Source organism: Falco rusticolus, chromosome 6, assembly GCF_015220075.1.
Source record: "Falco rusticolus isolate bFalRus1 chromosome 6, bFalRus1.pri, whole genome shotgun sequence".
Taxonomy (NCBI): domain Eukaryota; kingdom Metazoa; phylum Chordata; class Aves; order Falconiformes; family Falconidae; genus Falco; species Falco rusticolus.
In genome coordinates, this window is record NC_051192.1 from 13,351,549 (window position 1) to 13,377,076 (window position 25,528).

Below are 25,528 nucleotides of genomic sequence, written 5' to 3' on the forward strand. Positions count from 1 at the left end.
TTAGACAAGCGAGAGGCATTCGTACAAACTTTTCCTTGGTAAAATACTCTAAGAACAAATGGATTATTCGCATAAGTTTTAAAAGGTAGATACTTAAATCCCTCCGCAGTAAATCAAAAATAAGTAATCTTGCTTTTTCAGTAAGACGAACAAAAAAATTATCAACTGTAATTAAGCTAGTGTAAAGAAGTGTTTATAGCACTGGACAAATTTCCCCGTAGGTTTAGCAATGTGAAAATATCACAGTAAGATACATTAGATAATTCTGTTTCGCAAATGATTAATTTCGCTTGAAAAGAGACAGGAATATATAAATTCTCTTTGATTATAATTTACGGAAGTCACACTAAGCAATCCCTGGAAGTTACTAAAAAGGCTAGAAAGCATAAAGCAGCAAAGCATAACATCTCCATAAAATCTGCGTAGTTTACATGATAAAGTATCTGCAGCTCAGATGACTCAGACTCTGAATTTCAGAAGTTACACATGGAATAGCACACCTAGCTGCTTTGCAGATTTCTTCATTTTAACTAATAAATAGGTTCATACTTGATATTAGTCAGAAAATAGGAAAAATGTGGAAGGTGCAAACAAGAACTTCAATTTAAATTAGGACACAAACAAAATAAACATGGAAGGTTAAATAAAAGGTTTGAGAAGCAGCATCTCACAACAACAGACAACCACCACAAGTCAGTCATTCAGCACTGAGCGAGACAGAGATCCCAGAGAAGAGGATCATTTTATAGAAAGATGATGACTAACCCAAAGACACGACAGCACTGCACCCAGTGGAACACTTACCATACACCTGGAAGGTTTCAGTTACTTGCTGCTGACTAATGCAGATCCTGGTCAGGAAACCAAACAAGCTGATAGTCAACCTGAGTGCACAGTTACCTTTCAGCTGGACATGTTCCCTGCCCTGTCCCTTTGCATGGTCACAAAAAAGGCAGAGCCAGCAGTGGAAACTCCAGGGTAGAGCAGAATAGCTCCTTCAAACAAAGCAGCTTAAATCCAGGCTGAAGCACCCACACAACCACAGCTTAAGGATGTAGTTTTTCATTATAGCTGAGCTGCAGCCCCACTTTCCCAATTCCCTCATGACTTGATGTCTTCTGTAGGGGCAGGTTTGGGTTTTTTTTATGGTTTTAGTGAGGTGAATTGATTAAAAAACTAAAGCAGGTAACCATGGCTACAGACAACTGTTAGTGCACTCCAGCAGTAGGAGGGAGACAGCACATACAGCACAAGGGTACAGACCAAAAGAAATGCTTAAGTGAGTAAGAACAGGCAGCAGAACTTAAACAAAAAAGGCCTTCAAGAACACCATAAAAAAGATGTAATCATCTAAAAGGTCTTCCAGTTCAAAAAAACCCATCTTGTTACAAATACAACTGATACGTATTATAACCATTTCACTAATAACTAGCCTGCTGTATAATCACAGTAAAACAAAGTCAGCGCAGAAAACTCACCTTCACAAAATTGTCAGGGAACATGCCCCTTCTGCCATTTAGCTCCCCTTCTAACCATCCTTCTTCTTCCAGTTTTTTCACATTCCTGATGATTTCCCCAACTCGAATCGTTAACTCATCATCATGTACTGCATCATAATCATATTCCACAATATAGTCCACTAAAAAAAAAAAAAAAAAGAGAAACACACCACAGTGAATGCAAATCAGATGTGGAAACACAACTTGAAAGCCATGCACACACAAAAAAGGCAGACCCAATGACAAATGCTAAGAACAAGCATTTCCCTTACAGCAATGCTCATTTGTGAGCTGTAGTGCTCCCAACCATCTTGGGGAGAGGGAAAAAACTGGACAGTCACCTATTAAAGTAAATTTAGGAATATGACACCAGGTCATATTTTGGTGGTGGTAGGTAGGTTTTTGTGTATGTGTGGTGGAAAGGATTGCAGGCTGTGGGTCCCCCTGGCCCCACAAAGTCCCAACTGAAGATTTACCAACCACGAATCAGTGCTCACAGGGCAAGAGTTTCTTACTCAATACATATTTAGGGCCAAGGAGGGAGAAAGGCTCGAATTGTGCATGTGCAGCATGCACATGCAATGCTTTGCTAATTCACATACTTGCATCTGCTATTTTACCTGCAAAAAATTGATTGCGGCACACAAATATTTTCATAGGCTTCATGCAAGAAATGTAATATAGCCAGAAGGTGTACAATTAACAATATCATACAAATAAAATTCCCAGACATGAAAAAGACACAATCCTTCAGATTCATCTGGGTCTACTTGAAGAAGCAGCAGCAAGCAAGTTTTAATTTTGATATAAATAAGTTTACCCAGAGGAGTACAGCAATGTATTTACATACTTGTCCATCTGTTGCACAAGATCCACTAGAGTTGCTTACTGAGAGCTTAAGGCCTGTTTGGCAATAAAGGCCGATTTGTTCATCAGGAAATTCTGTTTATGCCAGAAATTTCCACAAACCTGCAGCAATCAAATAATCTTCCCTCTCACTCAAATCCAGTCAGGATACTCAGGCACTACCAAATGTAACACTGCTCTCACACCTTCTCTTCTGCGGATCACAACAGACACATGCAAAGGCGAGAGTACAACAGGGTTAAAAGACAGAAATCCTGAATGGCTGTGAAAGTGGTTTTTTCCCCCAGGTCATTCTTTATTCTATCAGTACGTAATAATATTGAACAATTAATTCACAAATTAAGGAATCAAATGGAAGAAAGTATTTCCTGGTAATGAACTTATTAAATCAATATAGAATTCTGATCTGTGGACAGTTTTGATCAGAAGTGCTGCTGCACGCATATTGTAACGCATCTTTATCCCTCTGCTGCCTAGAGATTAAATCAGAAAACCTTTGGTAAAAAACAGAACTACATGATTAACCCATTAACAAAGGAACCAGTCGAATATAAATATGAAGATTTAGTTTTGCTTTTTTTACTTTAAGAAAGAAAATTTGTTTTCTTCATTATGAACAGAAGTCATCAATAGAGTTGTCTGCTCGTGATACACACACTACAACTCTTAACACACTTTTCATACTGTATACATTTATTTTTTGTCAAACGTATTCTCTAAGCTTGCTTTAAAGTATCCTATTTCCAGACTACTGCCTGCAGCCACCATAGCAATTTTGTCTTGCTTCAGCACTGAATTGTCTTTTGAGTGGATGACATGAAATATTGCCCAACAGATAGGAAATTCTGGCAGCCACAGAACATAAAAACAACAGCCATTCATCACCTACAGTCTGGAAATGAAAATGTCATCTTCCACCCAACTCAACCATGCTGGAAACCTACAAATGCATAAAAATGTAAGAAATATCGATGTTACATATTTCTCTCATGATAAACTCTGTTTTTAAGCACATTAGCAGATATTATATTTCAATATACGCACTATAGGACAGTTTTATGAAGTTAAACATGGAAAATGGATCAGAACACTGTATCAGTCATAGTAAATGCTTCCAGCATTGCAGAATATGACTGCAACTGCCAAACACCTGGTCCTTTTTCCACAGAAGTAGTAGGCAATCATACTCACATTATGTCAACATAACAATTATTTTGAAAGCTTCTTTATTTCCTTGGGGGAACATTTCCATATTTGTGCTTGAAATGCACAGCACAGCACATTCATTTTGGTAACCTTTCCAGACTGTAAAACATGGACTCTGTCATGGCAACAACCAAAAGGAGGATCTCAAGAACCTCCTAGTCGTCATCCATGTGTCTCTGTTCCAAAGACAAATAGCAATGTACGAACATCAGCTTTTTATGTTTGACATTTAGGTGCTGAATTTCCTTCTGTATTTGTCAGCAATATTCAATTTCACCCTCACTCCCAAGGATACATACACAGAACAGATCCAAACTGTGCTGTCTCGCCTGTAAAGCTAGAGGAGTCACGTGATGACACAGAAACAGGAGGACGCTACACACCTCATTACTATGTGGTCCTCAACAGGAACACTTACCACTTTTCCTTTTCAACATTAGCAAGTAGCCTAGATGAACCAATTGGGTAATCTGGATGGCAGTGTGATGGGCAAGAAACTATTCTACTACCAGAACAGTCCAGACTAAATAAGCCTCTGAAAGGTTTTCAAGTATATTTACCCAAGCAAAACTAGTGTCCAGTGATGACAGAAGATGTTTTTAAGGAATCACAACTCCTTATAATAACAGTAATTAAGACTCATGTCAGTCCATGGATTATACTTAATGCCTGAAGTAGTTCTGAATGCTTCTGGAAGATTCTCAAGTTCTCACTTAAAAGCTTTACTGAAGAACAGATATGATACTAAAATCAGTCAGCAGTTAAGTTGGACTGCAGTAATACAAGCTGGTCAAAAGAGTCAGAAACTAGTCCCAACTGGTAGAAGGTGCATCAGAACATCACAAAAACACAAACTATCAAAACCATCTATCTTGCCTCCCCTCTGCTTTTTACACAGCTTCCTCAATTTCAAACCCAACTCAAATCAATTGTAGCTTAAAAATCCGTAATGACCAAGTGTTGGAAGAAAAAGTCTTCTTGAGCTTCAGCACAAACACTGTGAGGTTAACTATGCTTTTCTTGCACATCCAGCAGGACCAAAGTTCACCCAAGAGGGAAACAACATTTTTTCTGAGTTTTCACAGGCAGCATGGGCCATCACAAACCACCTCCTACACTGTGTGCAAAGCAGCTGTCTTTATCCTAGTTCTCTAACCAATAAGTAGCAAACTAGGGGTTTTATTTGAATTCTTGCCAAAACAAGACAGCACCTGGCACATGCTTCCAACCAAGGAAAGAGGGAAACAAACAAAAAATGACAAGCCAAATCAGTCAGGTTGATTAGGGCATTACAGAAAATAAATTTTAACAGACTGAGAATTGACAGAATAGATCTAGAAACATAAGACTATGTTTACTGCCCTGGTAGCAGTCAAGGGGCTGGAAACTGTTCAATGAAGTGTCAGAGGCAGATGAGTCGGTGCCAAGAGCACTGGGGTGACGATAGTGGGAATCGGCTAAGATGTATGAAGAGGAAATTATGCCTGACCAACCTGACAGCCTTTCATAATGAAATTGCTCTCCCATCATGCCGTGAAGTACTAAGGTACACCGTCTCCCATAACATCCTCATACACAAACGGATGGAGTACAGGCCAGATGAGTATAAAGTGAAGTGGACTGAAAACCATCCAAAATGCCAGGCTCAAAAGGTTGTATCAATGACAACTGCTGGAGGAGAATCACCAGTGGTGTGCCCCAGGAATCAATGCTCAGTTGTTCCAATATCTTTATTAATGACCTGGAACTGAATGCACCCTTAGCAATCTGCAGATGATGCAAAACTACGAGGAGTGGCTTACAGACCACACTGATGTGCTGCTATTCAGAGCGACCTCAACAGGCTGAGGGAATGGACCAACAGGAACCTCATGAAGTTCAAAGGCAAATGCCAAGCCCTGCCCCTGGGGAGGAACAAACCCCTGTACCAGTACAGGCTGTAGCCTGCTTGGTTGGAAAGCAGCTTGGCAGAGTAGGACGTGGTGGACACTAAATTCACATGAGCCAGCAAAGTACCCTTGCAGCAAAAGGCGGCTAACAGCATCCTGGGCTGCATTAGGAGTACTGCCATCAGGTCAAGAGAGGTGATCCTCCCCCTCTGCTGAGCACTGGTGAGACCCATCTGGAGTGCTGGGCCCTGTTCTGGGCTCCCCGGTACAAGACAGACACGAACATACTGGAGAGCCCAGCCAAGGGCCACAAAGATAACTGGTATGTTCATATGTACCTTCATATGAGCAAAGGCTGAAAGAGCTGGGAGAAGGCTGGAGGAGACCTTATTGATGAGTGCATGCAGAAGATCAAGCAGTGCCCAACGAAAGCACGAGGCAGCAGGCACAAACTGAAACAGAACAAATTCTTCTTCAACATATATATATATATGCATGTACATATACACACACACTGCAAGAGGGATCAAACAATGGAACAGTTTGTTCTGAGTGGCTGTGCAGTCTCCTTAAAGATGCCCAAAAACCAACTGGACACTGCCATTCCATTTTAGTCGTAATTGAATTTTTGAAATTTGTTAGTGATAATCCAAGAATACCTCTGTTCTGCATCAGTAATGAGATACAAAGAGCTGTCTTCAGTTAACAGTTGGACTAGATGATCTTGAAGACCTTTCCCAACCTAAACGATTCTACGGTGCTGAGCAACCTGCTGTAGCTGACCCTGCTCTCAGCATGAGGGCTGGACTAGATGATCTCCAAAGGTGCCTTCCAGCCTCAGCCATTCTGTGACTGACTTGAGCCAAAAAGATATACCTTAGGTGGCCACTTTCTGTCATCCAGCCATGACAGCCTTCCAACATAGCCAACTTCCTAGACAGTGCTTTTTGAAGGTTATGACCAATTTTCAGGGGCAGGGGATCAATTAAATCAAAGCGCTTAGTAAAAAAATATTGACAGGACATCCTTGGGGGAAAGGTGATTATAGCAGACTTTATGAGAGTGGTCTATTCAGCTCTTGGTTTCAAGTAAGATGACAATCTGACTAATGAAACAATGAAACGGGCCAAACATGTCAAAGCTAGTCAGTGTCATCAACTACAGACTACGTTGCTCCCTGTATCAAAGACGAAAGTGTCCTCTCTAACACTGCCTCTTTGGCAGAATTGCTCATGCTGTTAGCCAACATAGCAATGCTGCCTGCACAAGGCATTCAGTCACTGCTGGCACAGGTGGACTCTCCACTTCTCCAAAACTTATGCATCCCAGTGCCAAAGCAGAAGGCAAGCCTCCCGATAAGCATGGCTGCATAACATCCATCTTCACTGATTTTAAACAAAGGAAGTCTTCAACTACCCAGATTCTCTCTGAGGTTGGCTATTATAGGTAACTAAGGCCCTCTGGGAGCCCTATAAAAAAAAAAGCGTCCAAAACAAACAAAATCCAAAAATAAATGAAGGAAAATAATGGAAAACGCACTGAAATTCTAGCATGACTGTCTTCAACAGAAATAACCAAGTGTCAGACATTTGTCCAGCAAAGAGCAAAATTCCACATTCTTAGTACTTTAAGACATTACAGTATTGTCAGAATCCAGTGTCCTTTCTGTAGTAGCCAGGAAAAGACACAAAGCAGATATAAAATAAATCCCATTAAAAACACATGTAATAGCTTATAAAATGAAAAAAAACCCCACCAAACAAACAAACAAAACCACCAAACACATTTGTGGATAACTGAAATCCTTGCATATAACCTCCAAGCTATTCAGGAAGCCTTGCTGAAACTTGCTGCAGACCTGGAGGGACAGAGTCCAACATCGAGCAGCACGAAGAATTTGGGTTGCATGTCATGCCCTGTAAAGGTCTCTTCAGGCAGGTTTTAGGTCAGTTCAGATTCAGTCATTTATTGGAACAGGAACCCTGGAAAGTTGTGTAGTCTCCAGATTTATCGTGCCAGCAGAACTGCAGTTACACTAGAAACTGAGATTTTGCTTTTCCAATTTATAACAACAGACAGTTGCTAGATGCCCAAACCAAACTTTACTAGTAGTTATTTCCACTTGTACATCACAAAAAAAAAAAACCCAAAATTTAGTCACCTATAAAACCAAGTTAACATTTATGTTATTATTTATGAATACACATACACAGAGTAACAAAGGCATTTATTTTTATAGCAGACAGCAAGCTTACACTAGAGACAAAAGACGACAGAAGACACAATCTTATCCTTTTAGCTATGATACTTTTCTTCACAATTATCTCAAAACCGGGTGTTAGACTGAAGTAGAAAGCTTCTCCCAATTGCTCTCCCACAGAAACATTCCTACAATGTTAGATACAAGAGTTCCAGCTGTTTTAATAGCAATACCACAGTTTATCTTTGGCCACTGAAAATAGACCTTAACACTGAAAAAGTAGTTCAGGTGTTTAAATGCTGAACAATGAAAACACGTCCCTAAGTTCTAAATGTAAGTAGTGGTTATAAGAATTATCTTTTTTCTGCTTCGACACCACAAAATTCCCTGTTACCCTGACTTGAGTCACTAATGACAACTCATATGCTCAGCTAAAGAGACCCGGTGGACTGCCCATTGCCCTTAAAATTCTAGCCCCTGCTTCAAAAACTGTACGAGGTTTGTCCTACGAAGCTTTCCTGGTAAGACATACACACAAGGTGAGCATCAGGGTTTGGCAACCAAAGACAAATCCCTCCTGGTCAAGAGCCTCCACTTCTTTGCAGCCAGACTCCTTCTGCGCTCTGCATCTGCTCTCATGACTCGCTCTCCTGTTTACACAATGAACCACCATGACCATAATAATCAGTTCCCCAAAGATCTAAGTATTCTTTTGGGGTACAGATGTGGGTTTGGTCTTCCTCACACTGAGTAAGGAAGCATCTCACATTTCCCACTACTGGGGAAACCAATCTGACCACCGGTCTTGTGCAAAAAGATACTTCCCTTCCTTTCACGTTCCAATAGTCATCAGCATGAGAAGCAGCCTAGGGACTGAATCGGGAACAGATGGAAACATACAGGATTTCCTACTTTCCTTCTCATGGTGCCAAACACAGCTATATCATCAATGGAAACTGGGAAACCTGCAAAGCTGTACTTCCAAGACATCTTAACCCAAGGGTGCTGTGAACCCATCTTCTCTTCTGTTTGCATTCACATGGTCCCTCCTCCCTGCTCTGCACCTGGAACTAGTGTTTATTTATACTGCTGGTGAATTAGGCAAGGAAAACAGCCTGAGAAAAAACTATGAAGTGCCAACTACCTTCAAGTTTATCTCCCTAAGATGGCTCACAGCAGGGCCAGATGCGCAGGACTGAGTCAAATCCAACATCTACACGATTGTTACAGTCCAGATCAGGAGCATGCTTCTTGGTGAAGCTCCCCAAACCATCCTCATTTAACGTGCTTCAGTTCAGTGTGGACCAGCAGTCTCACAGCAAGTAATCTGGATTTCTTTTCACTGAAACTAAATCAAAGATATACAGCCAAACAACACCCTTAATGCATGCTAATCTTTAACAGGCATTAAATCCATGGGATGAGACTAGGACCATGATGATATAAAAACATCCAAAACATGCAGTATGAATGTCAGATGCCTAACACCAGCAGTTTCCCACTACGGATCCAATCACATTGCCCCTCACTACATGCTGCTTTGCACATAGACAAAACCTGCCACAAAACCACATCCTAACACAACGCATAAACAACATGAGGCCGCTGGATTCATGTCAACACTGTTGGTAGGGATGCAGTTCCAAGCTATTAAGAAGCTGGACAAGGAAAGAGTATTTAACTAATGGAGACCATGTAGTCTACACGCGTAGTATTTTACAGCAGAGTTCACCACAGCCTTCAATAAGTCAACAGTTTCGAAGTGACACTATACAGAACAGCAGACACTTAACCAAGCTGAGCCACGCAGAGCCATCACACTCATGCTCCATGTGGAGGACTTGCAAAACAGTTGCATAACGAGGGCTTCTGAAAGCATCAAGCATCACAAGATGTTCTGCCTTCACAGTAGCTCAAAAGGAGGTCAGACACCTCCTGCATGGCCTCAGAAACAACAGTGACACACGGCAGAGCCCTTTCTACCTGTGCCTGCTCCCATGTGAGCCATACCAGTCATGCCAGCTCCAATCCTAATAAACACCCCTGTACCACAGCAGCCACACTGCTTCCTGCTCCTGCAGCTTTTATTTCCTATATGCCAGCCAAGCGAACTTCTGTTGCCACAAGGAAGGGATGTGGCTGAGGAGTTTACTCGGCAGTTTAAGATACTGCTGATCTCATATATTCAAATATTGACTTAAAGACTTGTTTTCAGCAAAGTGCCCTGCGCCATCAAGATTCTTTCATTAGTTTAGAATAAAACAACATAATGCCAATGAAACTGAAAGATTTTCACGCCATTTTATGTACTTTCTCTTTTAAGCATATGCAGTTAACTCCCACTTTGCTATATGCTCATTATTCCAAAGACAGAGAACCTAAGTCTGTAGAATGTATTAGCTCAGGTGCTGGGCAAACACACACTGCTTTCAAGCACTAAAGACGCCTTCAATATAAACAAAACACACATTGTTGGACCCAAGCTGATTCTACACAAAACCAGCTCAGCTGTGTCTACCCAGACTCTGGGAGCACCAAACACACCCTGCTGCCACACAGCAGGGACTCAATTTGGAGCTCAACAGGATTTGCTCCATTTGAAGCAACAACCTTCATACTCATGCCAACACACCCCACATCTCAGAAGGCTCATCAGATTTGATGAAGCATTAGATGAGCGATGTCAATCAGCCACTATGCCACAGAGTCAGGCCAAATTTCCAACAAGCTGCCTTTCTGCTTCCCCAGCGTAAGAGCTGATCAGATGGAGCACCATACCCACCTGAGTTCGCATTCAGGCAGTGCTGTGCTGCAGCAGCTCAGTCTTCCAGCCCTAGCCCCTCTTCCTCTAACAAATTTTTAAAAAAATATTTTTAGAAGGGAATTTAAAAATCAAAGTCTTTCCAATCAAAGACCATAGTGCTGGTTATCAAGAAAACATATCATTCCTCTGGAATAGAGTGTATCTTTTCTACCACAAGTTACCACCAAAAAGGTCCTAGATATATGTTACGGTTTAGAACATCAGTTAGAAACTTAGCAAGTACTCTCCTGTGCTTACAGTAAAGGTATTTTCAACTGTTATAAAAGACAGTTTTAGGAAAAAAAAAAATCAAATCAGAACACACACACACATGGGGTGGGGCAGAAACAAAACAGCTTTCAAACATATCGTTTCAGTCTCACAATATCCAGTATCTCATTTGGGCATCTGCTTGCCCAGACTTCAGCACCAGCAGCTCAGACACTGTCAGCTTCCTATTTTGATCAAATACTATGAGCTTCAAGGAAAAAAAAAAGGTTTCCGCTGGAAGAGGGGAATGAACAAGCTGGAATAAAAAGCAGTGTTATTTTCCTGAAATATGGGGTCCCACCACATTTTATGCTTTCTAATGATAATGGAGACCTTACTTATTTCAGTATATAAAGGGGGCTTATAAAAGAGGTGGGGACAGACTTTTTACTAGGGCCTGTAGTGACAGGACAAGGGGCAACAGTTTTAAACTGAAAAAGGGTAGGTTTAGACTGGACATAAGGAAGAAATTCTTTATGGTAAGGGAGGTGAGACACTGGGACAGGTTGCCCAGAGAAGCTGTGGATGTCCCATCGTTAGAAGTGTTCAAGGCCAGGCTGGACAGGGCTTTGAGCAACCTGCTGTAGCAGAAGGTATCCCTGCCCATGGCAGTAGAGGTTGGGACTAGATGATCTTTGGAGGTCCCTTCCAACCCAAACCATTCTGTAATTCAGACACAAAAATCTTTAATGAGATTTTACCTAGGTGTTAGATACATCATACAAATAAAAGAATTTATCAGTAACTGGTTTTAGCATGTTCTCTTTCAGAGACATCTCACTTTCACAGAATCCTTGCGATCTGTTGGATACCTCATTAAGTTTCTCAAACTTCCAATTTTACATATCTACAGCTGACAGGCAACTCTGTGCCAAAGTTGACCAAACAAATTCATTTCAGCCACTGAACACTTCTCCCAAAAATACTTCTCGCTGCTATGCCTCTGACATCAAAGTCATGAACTCTCAGACAGTACGGTCCAAAGCCAGCTCCAGTCACTTTCAAAGTCAGTGATAACATGATTTGAGTAAAGTTTCATTTTTTTTCTTTTTTCTTTTTCTTTCCACCCTGCAGCATCTGCTGTTTTTCCTTACTTCCTTTCTAAGTTGCTCTATGCTGCATCACTCCATTCCAGCACAAGCATTTTCTGCTTAGAGCAACAATCCTAAAAAAAAAAAAAGAAAAATAAAAACAAGAATAGCAGTATACCCATGAGAGGGTCTAAAGCCAGAAGTCTTGGTCCTGTCAGCACAGAACTGGTCTATCTGGAAGCTGCCATGGATTTGCCCAGCATTTTTAGATTGGGCAAGTCCATCATGCATTCTCCAAGAAACAACTCACCACACATTTTTAATAAAAGATTATGTCTAATTTTACAGCCCAGTAAGAATGGCTAAAATAATTAGGAAATGGACAATTGAAAACTCTAAAAAAATGTATGCTTTTACTCCCAAACTGTTTAAAGCAATGAGAAACTCATTGCATTCCAACAGTAACCATCTCAAACACCAGCTTCTCCAGCTGGCTCCAGTACAATTAGCAAGATACTTTGTGAAGGAAATTAAACAGCACAGCAGAAATCCTGCCCAGCAGCCTGCCCTGAAGCATTAAAGATGCAAACCATACATGGCTCATTTTCCTGCTCCAGGCTCCCCTAATTTTCTAGAGTGCATTCTAGTGCTTACCACTGTGTACAATAGAACACACTTTAAATTAAACATTTGTCAGTTTTTACTTCCCTAAAGCAAATCACTGCACACATCCCCTCAATTCCAACTGCATCCTGTAGATGGTAAGTCATCATTACCAACCAGATGGGAAAAAAAAGCATCTTAGTGATATATTTCTCACTGCAGGTATATTAAACCTACACTAGAAGAAGAATCCAATCATGTCTTCTCCAATATTATCAGAAATACTTACCTTAAGATATACGCAAACTTAAGAACTGATAGAATTGTGGATTTAATTTACCCCCCTCAATTCTATGAGCAGGACTTGACAGACTCCTCCCTTCACAGCAAGACTGAAATAGGAAGTATTAGAGTAAAACCACTAGTATTTGACACCACCTTGTAAGGACAGGAGAGGTCAAAATGTTTTACCTGGCAAGTTACATTAAGCACAAAGTGATGTTTTGCTGTTTCCTTCAGTCTGAGCAGAGCTCATTGCAAGAAACCAGCCTGGAAATGAGAGGTGACACCTGCAGAAAAGGTAGCACATGTCTTCATAAGCAAAGGTGAAAAGCTGCTACTAATTTAATATGCAGAGAAAACCAGGGACCTGAGAGGGTACAAGGGAATGTACTTCAGAAAATGTGTGCTTTTTTTAAAGTCATGACTCAGACACTGTTCCATACATAGATTTACACCTCTTCCTCCGTTCCTTCCCTTAAGTTAATTTTATAACATTTATTTGGCACAACATTCAAGGTAAGTCACAAAACACCAAATTACAAAAGCTGCTAAAATAAAGCCATGCCAAAAAGCTCTGAAGAACAAAAAAAAAAAAAAAAAATTAAAAAAAATCGTACCTCATTCAGATTTAGTTCAAATTCAAAGCACCAAATAAGCAGTAAAAGTACCACAGGGTATAGGTTTTTCCCTTAAAACTTTCACTTGATAATTAGCTCACAAAAATACATTTGAAGGGGAAGACTCTGTTGCTTATCTTAGAATTCTTTTTATAAAGTTATTCCTGTACCCCCCTAAAAAAATTTTTTTAAAAAATGTATTTAAATTTTATAGAAGTTTTCCTCCTTCACTATCAGGACCCCACATTACTACAAAAGCTTCAGCTCCTCCTGCAGATTTTTTTCAGGACTCTTCTAGCCAAAAAGGACAGCATGATCATAGCTCCAGGTTATGAATTCATGATTTACAGAAACAAGAAACTGTCTGAAAGCCTTCTGGGTTTAAACCAAAAGAAAACTCTTTTCACACTCCTAAAAAAAAAAAAAAAAAAAAAGAAAAAGAAAAAATGCTTTGATAGATGGCCTACAATTTGGCACATATTTAATTCAGAATGACAATTAGTATTTCTGCAAACATGGCAAGAATCTGGCTTTGAAATAAATTTATGGAAACTTAAAAGCATCATTCGGAGCATGCACAAAGTGTTCCCTTCATCTTTAAAAACAGACATGATGCAATAGTCTGAATGGTCCCAGATTGGGATCTTGCAAAAACCACAAAATATGCTTAGCATTAAAAGAGGAACAAGTGTTCCTATCTGACTTCATGCTGTCAGGACAGTCCATTCTAATTATGGCATTAATAAAATTAATTTACTTTTTACTGCGGACATTTTAGTCAATATAAAAAACTGAACTGTTGATTGAAAAGCACAGAGAGAAATCCTTATGCAATAGTTTTTTTACAAAAGCCAGTCAAAATGGCAAATGCTCAAGGGCACTCTACAATCTTAATCAGATACTTTTAAAGGAGATAAAACTGCTTCAACAGCTCAATTATATTCTAAAAGTTAGGAGATAGAGTCCTTTAAACATCCATTTGTAACCTGAATTTAGACAGATTTAGAGTATATCTTATTAACACCACGATTTAAACAGATGTAGCTTGCAATACTTCTGATCATAGAAAAACAAGTTTTCAAAGGACCTCTGGACCACTTACGGCAAACTGGTCAGAGCAAGGCTAACCGCAAAGTCAAATCAGGTCACCAAAGCATTGTCCAACTAAATTCTGGAAGTTTTCAAAAAGGATGGAGATAAAACAGGCACCCTGGGCACCTTTTCTGGTATTCAATTCCACAGTAATTTTTCCTCCATTATATTCAACAGGAATTACCATTAGTCCTAACTTGCAGCCACTGATACACATTTTTTCACTGTGCCTCCAAGGAGAATATGTCTTCATCTTCTCCAGGCTAGACCAACTTCCTGCACACTGTACGCACTGGCCTCCTAACCATGCTCAACTCTCCCATCTGTCAGCATCCTCCTTGCATCTGCGGGGAGGGATGAGCAAAACTGGAAACAATATTTTAGAGACACCCTTGTGAGTGCCAGATGGTGGGGAACAACTACTCCCCATGACCTAGTAGCTACTATACTGCTAATGCCACCTGATAGACAGTGAGGTGGTTCTTTCCCAGATGGTGGATTATGCATTTGTCCTTTTGGAACTGCAGGAGGTTCCTGTCAGTCCATTCCCCCAGTACTGCTGCAGCACATCAACTATCCCCCACTGCATTCACTGTGGAGGTTTTTTTAGGTATAGGAACATCACCTTGAGCACTTGAAGAAACCAGGCTCACACAAGCCACTATCAGCCTATCCTGCTTCACTCCTGATAATTCTTTCCCTGTGCAGCTATTTGGTTGAAACATGCCAAAAGAGTAGCATTCCAAAAATAAGAGCTGCACTTTCCCCCCACCCACCCCCACCCCCCGAGTCAGCACTGAGGCACCCAAACCACTGCCCAAACACTCTTGCTCTTATAACCTGATGGCTGGCTAATCATCAAATATGCAGCTTGGAAGCAGCTACAGCATGTGCTGTGTCTTGCAGAGCTAATTGATAGTAACACAGAATGATTGGTATTTGAAGAATTTGAGGAGGGAGCTGATGCCTTATGGGAGGTTATGAAAAGCTGTCTGGGGCAAGGGATAGCAGTCACTTCAGTCAGGAGACAAAGCACCCAAACCCAAGTTCATAGAAAGCTAACCCTCACCTCCACTGCTCTCACCACATTCACCTGAAGTAGTAGTTTGGATTTCAGAAACACTAAGGAAATAGTTTTGACTGTCCCCACATATTTCACCACTACCAACCACAACCCTGGTGACCCAACCACACACACGTTAAAAAAAAAAAAAAAATCAGGAGGAGAGAAAAATCAACAATATAACCTCAGCTTGTTAAAAAACACAGTTCAGGATTTACCACTTCAACCACTGCTCAGAACTGCAAAAGCATGATGCAGCAGTGAACAGCAAGACCCAGAAACTCTTGTCTTGATAGGAAACAGCTTTCTTGCTGCATGGAGATAGCAGGCTGTGTTTTATTCTATTGACAGCACATCTCATATTTCATAAACAGCTTTATTTCATCTCCTACTCACCAAGCCTGAGGATTCCTGGTCCTAGTTATCTACCAGGGCAGGTTTTCTTCTGCTACCTATTCATTAGATGCCATTTACCTTGCAATCCATATATATATTTTATGATTCTCTCTCAGAAAGGACACAGTACTAAGACTGAAAGAGGAAACCCTCTTTCCACAAAATAAGCATCTAGTAAGATGATGAACACACGAAAATTAGGAGGCAATTTTATGCACTCTCAACTGTGCTTTCACTTGAGAACCACCACACTGTTAATTCACATACAACCCTATAGCACACACAGTTACAAGAAATGTCTTCAAGTTCTCCTCAAACTGCAAAGGGTTTAACCCCAGACAGTTTCCAATTTCCCTTCACCACCATCCTTACACAGAAACTGGTATGCTGGAAAAGCAGATCCTATTATACTTAGGCTTCTCATAATGTGCAAATATTAATGTAATGTTTTAACTATCGTCTTCCACTCCACAAACTCTCATTCCCAGTGCTGAAGGGCAAGGTGTATTTTCTGTACCACACACAACTTGAGTCACAAAAATGAAGCACTTTCATGAGCAAAACAGCACAGTTTACAATAACTTTTCTGAAAGATCCTTATCTACCATACCCATGATAGTATGGGATTAATGTATATGGTTTTGTTCTCATGCCTACAAAAGACTTACTCCCTTCAGCACTTCCACTGCCCCAATTTCAGAACCGCATCTCATCTTACCTGGCTTCAGAATAGCACTAACTCAGATGAACACAAAAACAAGTGTTATCTGGGACACTGAGGTTTCAAACATCTGAAACTCTGCCGACACTCCCAGGCAGCTTGCAAATCTAGCTAAATTTGAAGTCTTGTACTAAAAAACTCTGGAGAAAAGAATATTCTTGACTTAACCAGTTAGGAAACCAAACAGATGGGTTCTGCTTTTCAGGAACAGTTGCTTTAGTCATTTACAGAGAATATAGAGTTTCTTAGAGTGATTTCAACAATCTGAGGATGAAGTAGTGACCCTGCACACTCTCTCCCTGTTCATTTCCATACTGCTGCCTCTTCCCTTGTGCTTCCACAGTTCTGCTGCTCCAGGGTGTGCCGGTTTTAGTTTGCTGCCAAATCAGCCAGCTGGTTCTTTTCCAGCTGGATTCAACCCTGGCCAGTGTCTTGAACTAGATCATCCCAAGGACACATGATCACTAAATCTGCCAAAAGGGAAGACTAAAGAATGCACTGATAGGGGCATCATCCAGGGGATTGACCGTATCGAGAAATGATGGATCTAGCACTTCCCTTGGCAATTTGTTCTAGTAGTCAGTAACTTCCCAGACAGAAACATTCAGATGTTAAAATGAGTGCAAACAGCAATATAATTTCCCTTAAGTTTTAGGCAGACTTATTCTAGTTGATCTTGCATTTACTGATTTATGACAGTACTAAATAAGCCAAACTCCATAAAAGCATAAGTGATGGGAACATTACCATCCAGCCCAACTGCAGAAAATCAGAATATAGAAGGACGGAGGTATATTATTTTTTACATCCTACGGTAAGCTGTCTTCTCAAAACATACATACCACCGAGTACAACCAAAACCAAAATCCACAGAAATAGAAAAAGCCACCAAAATAATAAGTTCTAGCTGTTTAGGAACTATTTTCTCTTTAAAGGCATTATTAAGCCCATTTCAAAAAGAAAGCAAGTTAGAGACAGTTTAAAAAGGACACTTGGCTGGCTTAAAATGGATGGGGAGGATGACAAGGACGTAAAAAGCATTTTAAAGATCAGGAACAAGAAAGCTATAAAATAATCGGTTTGCTGGATCATGAACACTTAGGGAGAGCAATTAATATAGACACTCAGTAGAAACTCACGAAATTTCAGCTTGGATCAAGTGCAAAGTAACTGCAGGCTACACTCTCCATTCCCTGGCTCCTGAAATACAGTCCCATCCACTTTCTTGCACAGGCACTAATGACTGTGCAGTCAGAATAAGGCCACTCAGCTTGCTGACACAATGGCAAACCTGGCACATGAGTTTCTTCCACACCAGCCAGCTTGTCAGCTCACACTGCGGACTCACAACCACCAGGGCCATAGCAAGCCAGGAGGAAGCATCACAAAGCTCTACCTTGTTCAGCAGCAGCTTAAAGAGATCTCCGCTGAAGCACAGAGTTAAACTGCACACACAGAATGACTCCAGGACAACAGAAATTACACACAAAGCAACCTTAAAACTAATCCTTTCATAACTAAAGCTACAAGTCCAGAGTCAAGTGATATGATTCTCCTTTACTAGAGCGTGAAACCTTTATGAAATTAAGCAGTTTCATTTCTTCAAGCAGTGAAAGTGGGAGGCTTTTCTCTCCCCAGTCCCAAAGATTCATTGAGTGGAAGTAACTTGAACCATCCCAAGAAATTTGCTATTGTTCTTCTTTCGTATCTTTCCTGAAAAATTAAGAAACAATGTAGCTTGGAAAATAAAAAATATTAAGCAGAATTAAGGCAAACAGGTAAATAAATCAAATAAATCCACAATTGAACCAAAGAGCTAAAACTGGAAGACAGTAATTTCTACCAGGCACAACTCTGACAACTGCTGTAAATGTGCTGCAGCTGACACCACTCTTAAATAGCATCCTCATCCTGCTTTCATTCACTTTTTGCAACCATGAGCTTAGTCTCAGCTTCTAGAGAGCCAACCTGGCTGAAAACTAATCCAGAAAAACAGGGAAGTTTCAAAAGATTCAGCTTGTACAAGGAAGGGAAGAGGACAATACTCACTAGCCAGAAGCAAGTGAAGGATGAGATTTTGTTTCAGCACCAGCTTACAAAGATCACGCTACATATACAGTCGAAAGCATTTGACTAAGACTGACCACTTCGTAATTTTATCCAAGAAGTAGTAACTAATGACTTAAGAGTCTTCTTTAAATGGTAAATCAGGCAAGTTTCCAGGATCTTGGGCAAAACCGCCTTCCTTAAAACTAAAATAAAAATCATTAGTAACTCAAATCCACAAAAATCTATTCAAAGGAAGCAAAAAAAAAGAAAAAGAAAAAACATTTACATATTCCTCTACTGCCAAAAAGTATCATGTTCGTGACAATTTAGATACTGCTAAGGAAACAGCATAAGCTTAAGCCATTTCAATAATTTAAAATAATACTTTATCTGGTTTAAGCAATAAAGGTGATAAAATTAATTTTTAGTTTGTTTAACAATGTCAAATTTAAACTCAAATTTACAATTACAAAACTTTACAGCACTAAGGCACACAAGCAGACAGATCCTCGCTTCTTTCTCCAGATTTCAGCAGAGAGCTCCAGCTGCAACCCTCTCCTGTAACATCGCAAGTCAGCACTGTCCAAATTGCTGAAATTAAAGGAAAAGGGTGGGTTTTTTTAATAATTCAAAATATTAGATTCTAATTTATTCCACTGAAAGCAACCCTGCCTAATAATACTTTAGGTGTGCTATAGGCAATACATATTCCTTTAAGAAAAGTTAATTCCATATTCTAAATGACCTCATATTATATTCTCTCCAGTGTACATCACCCCCAAAAGTGGAAAGATTTAACTCATCTGGCAGACAGACACATACTGTGACTTGTCCTTCAGTCTGATTTAGGACTCTGACAGGACAGCCAAGGGCTATGTGCAAGCAGGGTTACGCTCGCACCATCACAGTGACAAAGTTATGTAAAACTATTTCTCATCACTGCACATCCAAGAAGATACGGGACAGCAAAGACACAAGCATCCCCTTCACAGTGAGGAGGGCACATTTTACATTGTTAGCAAATTCACAATTCAGAGTAGAAGAGAAAAGCAACATTCATGGAAAGGAAGAGTGTCAGAAGGAAAAGTTTGATTTAACTACATCACAAAATCTAGGAAGCCAGCTTAAAAAAAAAAAAAAAATAATCAAATCACCAGACTTTAAAGGAACAGAAGAAAAGGACTAACCCCTTGTAGTGGACCAGAGACAAGTTTTAAGTGCGCAGGGGGCAATCACAGGTTGGACTAGCTGCTAGAAATTGCTACATTCCAGAACTACTAGTAACAAATTTCACCTGATCAACTTACCCACATCTGTCAAGACAACCTAAGTCACTTTAGGCACTTTCATTGCTGCTCTTTCCTAGCAAAGCACTTTTATGAAGCTGGGTCAGGGAAATACTAGAGCAGCAGTCACATGTGACAGCACCCCTAAGGAAGCAAAATGGATGGGGAAGAGCAAAGCGATGACAGCCAGAGCGGGACAGCCCAGGCAGCCGCCTCGCTTAGTCCCAGACAGTGCAGCATGCCTGACCACACACTTCCTGTGTTTATGCAACAAAAAAATCACTAAGGGACAAAAAAGCCTAATACAGGCAGACAACGGGGCGAAGGCAGCCAGTGAAAGTGAAGAGACTCCAAAGGGAAGACCCTACCTAGCTGAAACAGAACCTCTAAGAACCGATAGGAGAATAAAAGAAGCCAGGACAGCAAATAATTACACTCCTGCATGGAGTTAAGTCTTGAATAACATATACACAGTCTCAAGAACTCTCCACAAGATGAAAGTGCTATCAAAATTAAAATAACCATCCAGTAAAGGTGACCAGCACCCAGAATGGCTGGCACACAAGGAAAGCAGACGTGGGGAGACTTCTCAGTCTGAAGCCACCAATCACCCACCATTTCTCAAAAATACAAAGGAATTAGGCAGAATGAGCAGCAGCTTTAGGGAAAAAGCCTTATGCGAAAACGACATCTTTCCTACACACCCATTCATGCTAAACAGGGACTCTCACTGCCACAGGTAGCTGTGGAGAGCAAGAGCCTCTTTGCCCCCCTTTGTACAAGTCCCTGATAGCCTATCCCCATCTATAAAAAAAGTCCAGTGAAACTACAAACACTTTTGAGCAATTACTAATTGCCAGACCATGTGTCTTACTTAAAAACAAACAACATTCCACGATGGACCTGCCTGCTTTCCATATCCTCTTCCTTCCTACCTGCCCCAAAGACAAGACTTAGCATAGCAGCTCTTACATGCTTGGAAAAACAGAAAAGGCAAAAGCTGAGCTGACATAATCTCTAGCACTTTTTGATGGGATTTCTCCTCCACCTCAACCCAAACCCAGTACACACCACTCCTTCTCAGTTACTGTAACTTGTTTTCCCAGTAGCTTAGGCACCTCTCTTCCAGAGGTCAACTTTCCATCATCTTCCCTTATAGTTTTGCCTAGAATAAAGAAAACTATAAGACAGCACTTTGCTCAACATTGCCAGTACAAATACAATGGGTCTGTCAACGTTACAATCATCAAGTGCCCCAGTAGAAAAGGGTTGCAAAAAATTTTACTTCCAATAACTCATTCTTCAGTATTTTACTATGAATAATAGTAGTGGAAGGACTCTTCATTTATCCTATCCCATATGTTTGGGGGGTGTTTGGAGTGATTTCTTTTTTTTTGGGGGGGGGGGGGGGGGTGTTTAGTTTTGGTTGGTTTGTTGGGTTTTTTTCCTCAAATGAGAGAGCAAACCTTGAAGTAATGTTTTGATTGGTTCTTCTAATACTACTAGTCAATACTGCAACAATCTGTCACTGTCCATGTGACTATGTTACAAGCACTCAGCCTGCTTACAAAACCCTTCCCGATTTTTTTCTGTTGCCAACATGAAGGTAAAGAAAGCAAAAGGTGTCATGCAAGTTTAATGCCCGATAAACTTACTAAATAGTTTCTGTAAAACAAATATATTTATGTATATTTATACTCATTCTGTTAGCAATGAAAAAGTATGTCTGGCTTCTTAAAGTATTCCAAAGTTATAAAACTTTCTAAAGCTAAAATCCAGGAAATTCAAATGTACTAACTTCTCAGCACCACAAATCAAAACTTGCACAAATTTTTGGAAATAAAAAGGGGATGGGATGGGGGGGGAAGGGGGGAGAAATGCATATAGCGAAGTAGATACTGACAGAAGTCCAGTAAGTTTCAGTGAACCACTGTGGCAATTTATTAACTGCTGCTGGAATACTTCACTCTTTAGCTGTAAAGCCATATAAAAATTAGTTGGACACTGCAAATTTAGCGCAACCTTCTTGTTAACATGTAAGTTATACAGTCAAACACTTTCTCAACTACAATTAGTAAAATAATCTAATTTTGGGCCATAAAAGTAAACCAGACAGATCCTACAATACACAGAATTCTACCTCCAAGTGGCTATCAACCCAAGACAGCAAAAAGGTAATTCAAAGTTTTTCCACAGAACATCTGAACGCTTTTTCCCCTTTAATTAATCTATTTCTCTATTTGTAGAACCATATATTGAATCCATTTGACTTACCTAGTACAGAAGGCAAGTAATTACAATGATAAAGCCTAAGCCCTTAACAGGGCATTACCGCATTACTAGTACTTTAGTTACCAGTTAATAGTGTCGTGTTTGTCACCTCTGACAACATCCTCCTCCCCATCTTTCAAGTGCCTGAATGACACATGCTCTTGCAACATTAATGTCCAATCACTACAAGAATGTAAAGAACCTATTCCAAGGCATTTTGTATTTCTGCCCTTCTCCTTTTGGTTCCTCCACAGTCATTCCTCCACATGCCCCGTTCTTACTTCTCCATAAATCTCGGAAACCCTTGAGTTTGTCAAACAGATATCCCAACAGCCCCCTCCATGCCACCTCTTACATGTAAAATCTCTTCCATAAGCTGACATAAAAGACAAACAATCTCTTATCAAGAGCCAGGTCTACTATGACGTCAGTAATAAAATAATGAAATAATGACCTCTAAAGTTAAATGTGAGGCCATCACTAAATATAGTGAGTGCAGTGCAGACTACAGTTAGTTCTTTTTCCACTCTTATTTTTAGAGGTGTTTTACAGTACATTTCTCCCTACTTTTGGTGACAAGAGAATAACGCTTGAAAATCTAAATAAAGGATGACACCTTCATAGAAAATCTATCTAAAAGGTTCTAGGATCATTCTGCAATCATTTATAGAGGTTTGCCAATGTTCTGGCAGAAACAGTTCTATACTGCACACAAATTGCTGTAACCACCCATGCAATAACAATACTTGACACAGTATTGTCAATTCAGTCACCTCTGCAGCAGTAATAACATGCTCACTACTGTAATCAGAAGAGACAGAGAACCAAGCCACACTTAAAAAAAGGAAAGGAAAAAAACCCATAAAACATAAAACTACAGTAACCTTTAGTCATAAGCTGGACTCAGTCCTTTATTAACAGTGTTTACAGTATTCCTAACTGTACACTAATAACCCAGACCTACCATAAATAAATCCTCAGGTATTTCACATTTCAGCATTACACAGTCTGAGTTTAAAAAGTTTAACTAGCACACTACAACTTTATGCTTTACAAACTACCATCACAGGCCACTGCAATGACCTGGACAGATGCTTCTCACTTGCAAGTAAGACAACGCAACCCAGAAAGAAAGAAACAATAATTCCTGCCTATTCTGAATAACCAAAAGAAGCATCAAAAAGTTTTTTAGAGTTTGGCTTGTATCAGAACCTAGAACGCCAATTTCACTTTATATTTTCAGACTTCATTTTAAGTGTGCTTTGATCATGTAATACAACTTTCACTGAGATGAAAAAACTGAGAGCACGTCTTTATTATCAGGAGGAACATTTATCGGTCCACTAACTGCACGTTTGATCTACACACACCGCATTTCTCCCCCCCCCTTTTTTTTTTAATGCATAAGGGGGAGGAAGCAAAGCTATTCAAAACCTAGGTATCCTTCCACCTAAAAGGCTTAAATTCCGCTTAAACATAGCATGTTTGCACACAGCAGCATAAGCACACACACGCAGCCCTCTTTAAACAGGGCAGGCAAGCCCCCACCACACGCACTCCTGCACACACCCCTCCAGAAGGGCATTAAGCAGCTGATGTTACACAGGACAGCACAGCAAGGGATGCAACGCGAGTGGAGGTAACAGAGGCAGATAAAATGGTCAACGGAGCTCTTTGGACCCCAGTGGGGGCATCCTGTATAAGGAAAGAAGGCTCTGAAGAGTGATGTTGAAGTCGGTCTTTCACACTTGCCTGTGCAGAGGCTCTTCCATTAAAAATCAGACCCAGCACAACTGATTGTTTCAAGTGTAAACCTGAGCTGGCACATTATGAAAACAGAAATACTTCGAGTCGTCGTACACTTGCTTTTTTGAAGCCAACACCTTGGTGGAGAAATGGGAGTAGGCACAGCTCAAACTGAAGCTGGGTACAAAAAAGAAGCCAGAAGGGCTGGATTTAACCCGAAAAACTTTTCACCAAGCCCCTCCGACCAAGACCAAGCTCCCTCCCTCCAGCACTGGCTCAATGCTCGCTATACGGCTGCAAACCTCGCTCTCCCCACCGAAAACCCTGTCACCCCCGGCACCGCCATCCGCCTCCGGCCGCCCCGGGCCCCCGCCGCAGCCCCCCGGGCTAGGTCGGGCAGGAGGGAGCGGCCCCGGCCTCTCGCCGCCCCTCGTCCCGCCGGGGAGGCGGCGTTCAGCCAAGCACCTGCGGGCACCTGCCGCCGCCGGCTCCGGCCTGCCGGGCCCGGGCACCCGCGGCAGCTCCTCCAGCCCCTCCGCCAGCCGCCACCTTCCGCCAGGGCAGCGGGTACCAGCGACGCTGCTTCCCCAGGGCACGCCGGCGGCTGCCCTGAAGCGACGCTTCCCCGGGCACCGCAGGTCCGCGCCCCCCCCCCCCTCAGACAAAGGGCGACGGAGGCGGCCCCTGGGGAGCGGGAAGAGGGGGCCAGCCTCGCCGCCTCCCGCCGCGGCAGCGCTTCCCCGCCGTGCTCACCCATGCTGCGCCCGCCCGCCCGGGCTCGACGGAGCGACTCCCGATCCCGCCGACGTGCTCAAGCCGGGCACGGCGGCTCCATCCGTGTCCCTACGGGCACCGGCGTTAAAGAGGCTGCTCCGAGCCGCCGGCGGCCCGGGGCAAAGGCAGAGGCAGGGGCAGGGGCAGAAGCAGCCGCAGTCCCCTCCCGCCACGCCTCGCCTCGGGCGAGCTCCGGCACCGGCGGCCCCGGCCCCGCCCCCGCCCCGCCCCGCCCCGCCCCGCTCGCCGCGGGGGTCGCCAAATCCCGCGAGAGCCGAGCGCCACCGCCCCCACGCCGTGGCGCCGTTGCCAGGAGGGGTGACGTCACGGCCGCGTCCCCGCCCCGTGGACCCGCCCCTCCCCCGGCGCCCGCCGTGCCCCCTCAGCGCCCGGCGGGAGTGCCGAGCTGCCCCGCTGCCGCCTCCCTTCTCCCTGCCTCCCCGGTTCGGTTTTCTGCCCTGTCTCCCGGCCGCCCCGCAGTCATTTGTCCTCAGGCCCTCCTGAGGGAAGGCCGCTAGCCTCCTGAGGGGCGATGCGCCCCTTCCCACAGAGGCTGAGGACCCTGCCGTCAGCCCGTGCTCCCACAGCTCCCCCGCGGGATGGAGCTGCCTCACGGCCCCTCAGTAGAAACCTCGGCCCGCTGAGGCCCTCGGGCTGCCCCATGCATCTAGGGGGTACCCCACTTCATTCCCCAGAAGGCTCTTGGCTCTGGCCCTTAGCCAGAAACACCCAGCCTGGGATGGTTTCAGGGAGCCACTTTTGGGCAGACGAGTCTTGAGCTATGGGGTGGGTTCTGGCTCTAGGCGCCGGGCCATTGCTTCTGGCTTGAGGAAGGTGGCAGGGGTGCATGCAGGGAGGCCTGG

At 42.2% G+C, this 25,528-nt stretch overlaps 1 protein-coding gene across 2 annotated transcripts in view; it reads right to left on the reverse strand.

Annotated features, from left to right (window-relative positions):
* LOC119150078 (CD2 associated protein) overlaps window positions 1-24,880 on the reverse strand; it is an 89,587-nt gene extending 64,707 nt beyond the window's left edge. For both annotated transcript variants that reach the window (XR_005104931.1, XM_037392256.1), the window contains exons 1-2: window positions 24,645-24,880; window positions 1,479-1,639 (exon numbers count right to left, since the gene is read on the reverse strand). Coding sequence is in view for 1 of the 2 variants with exons in the window: in XM_037392256.1 (XP_037248153.1) it covers window positions 1,479-1,639; window positions 24,645-24,648 (165 nt within the window). In the remaining variant the exon portion in view is untranslated. The remainder of the gene's footprint in view (window positions 1-1,478; window positions 1,640-24,644) is intronic.
* Window positions 24,881-25,528: the final 648 nt, after the last annotated feature.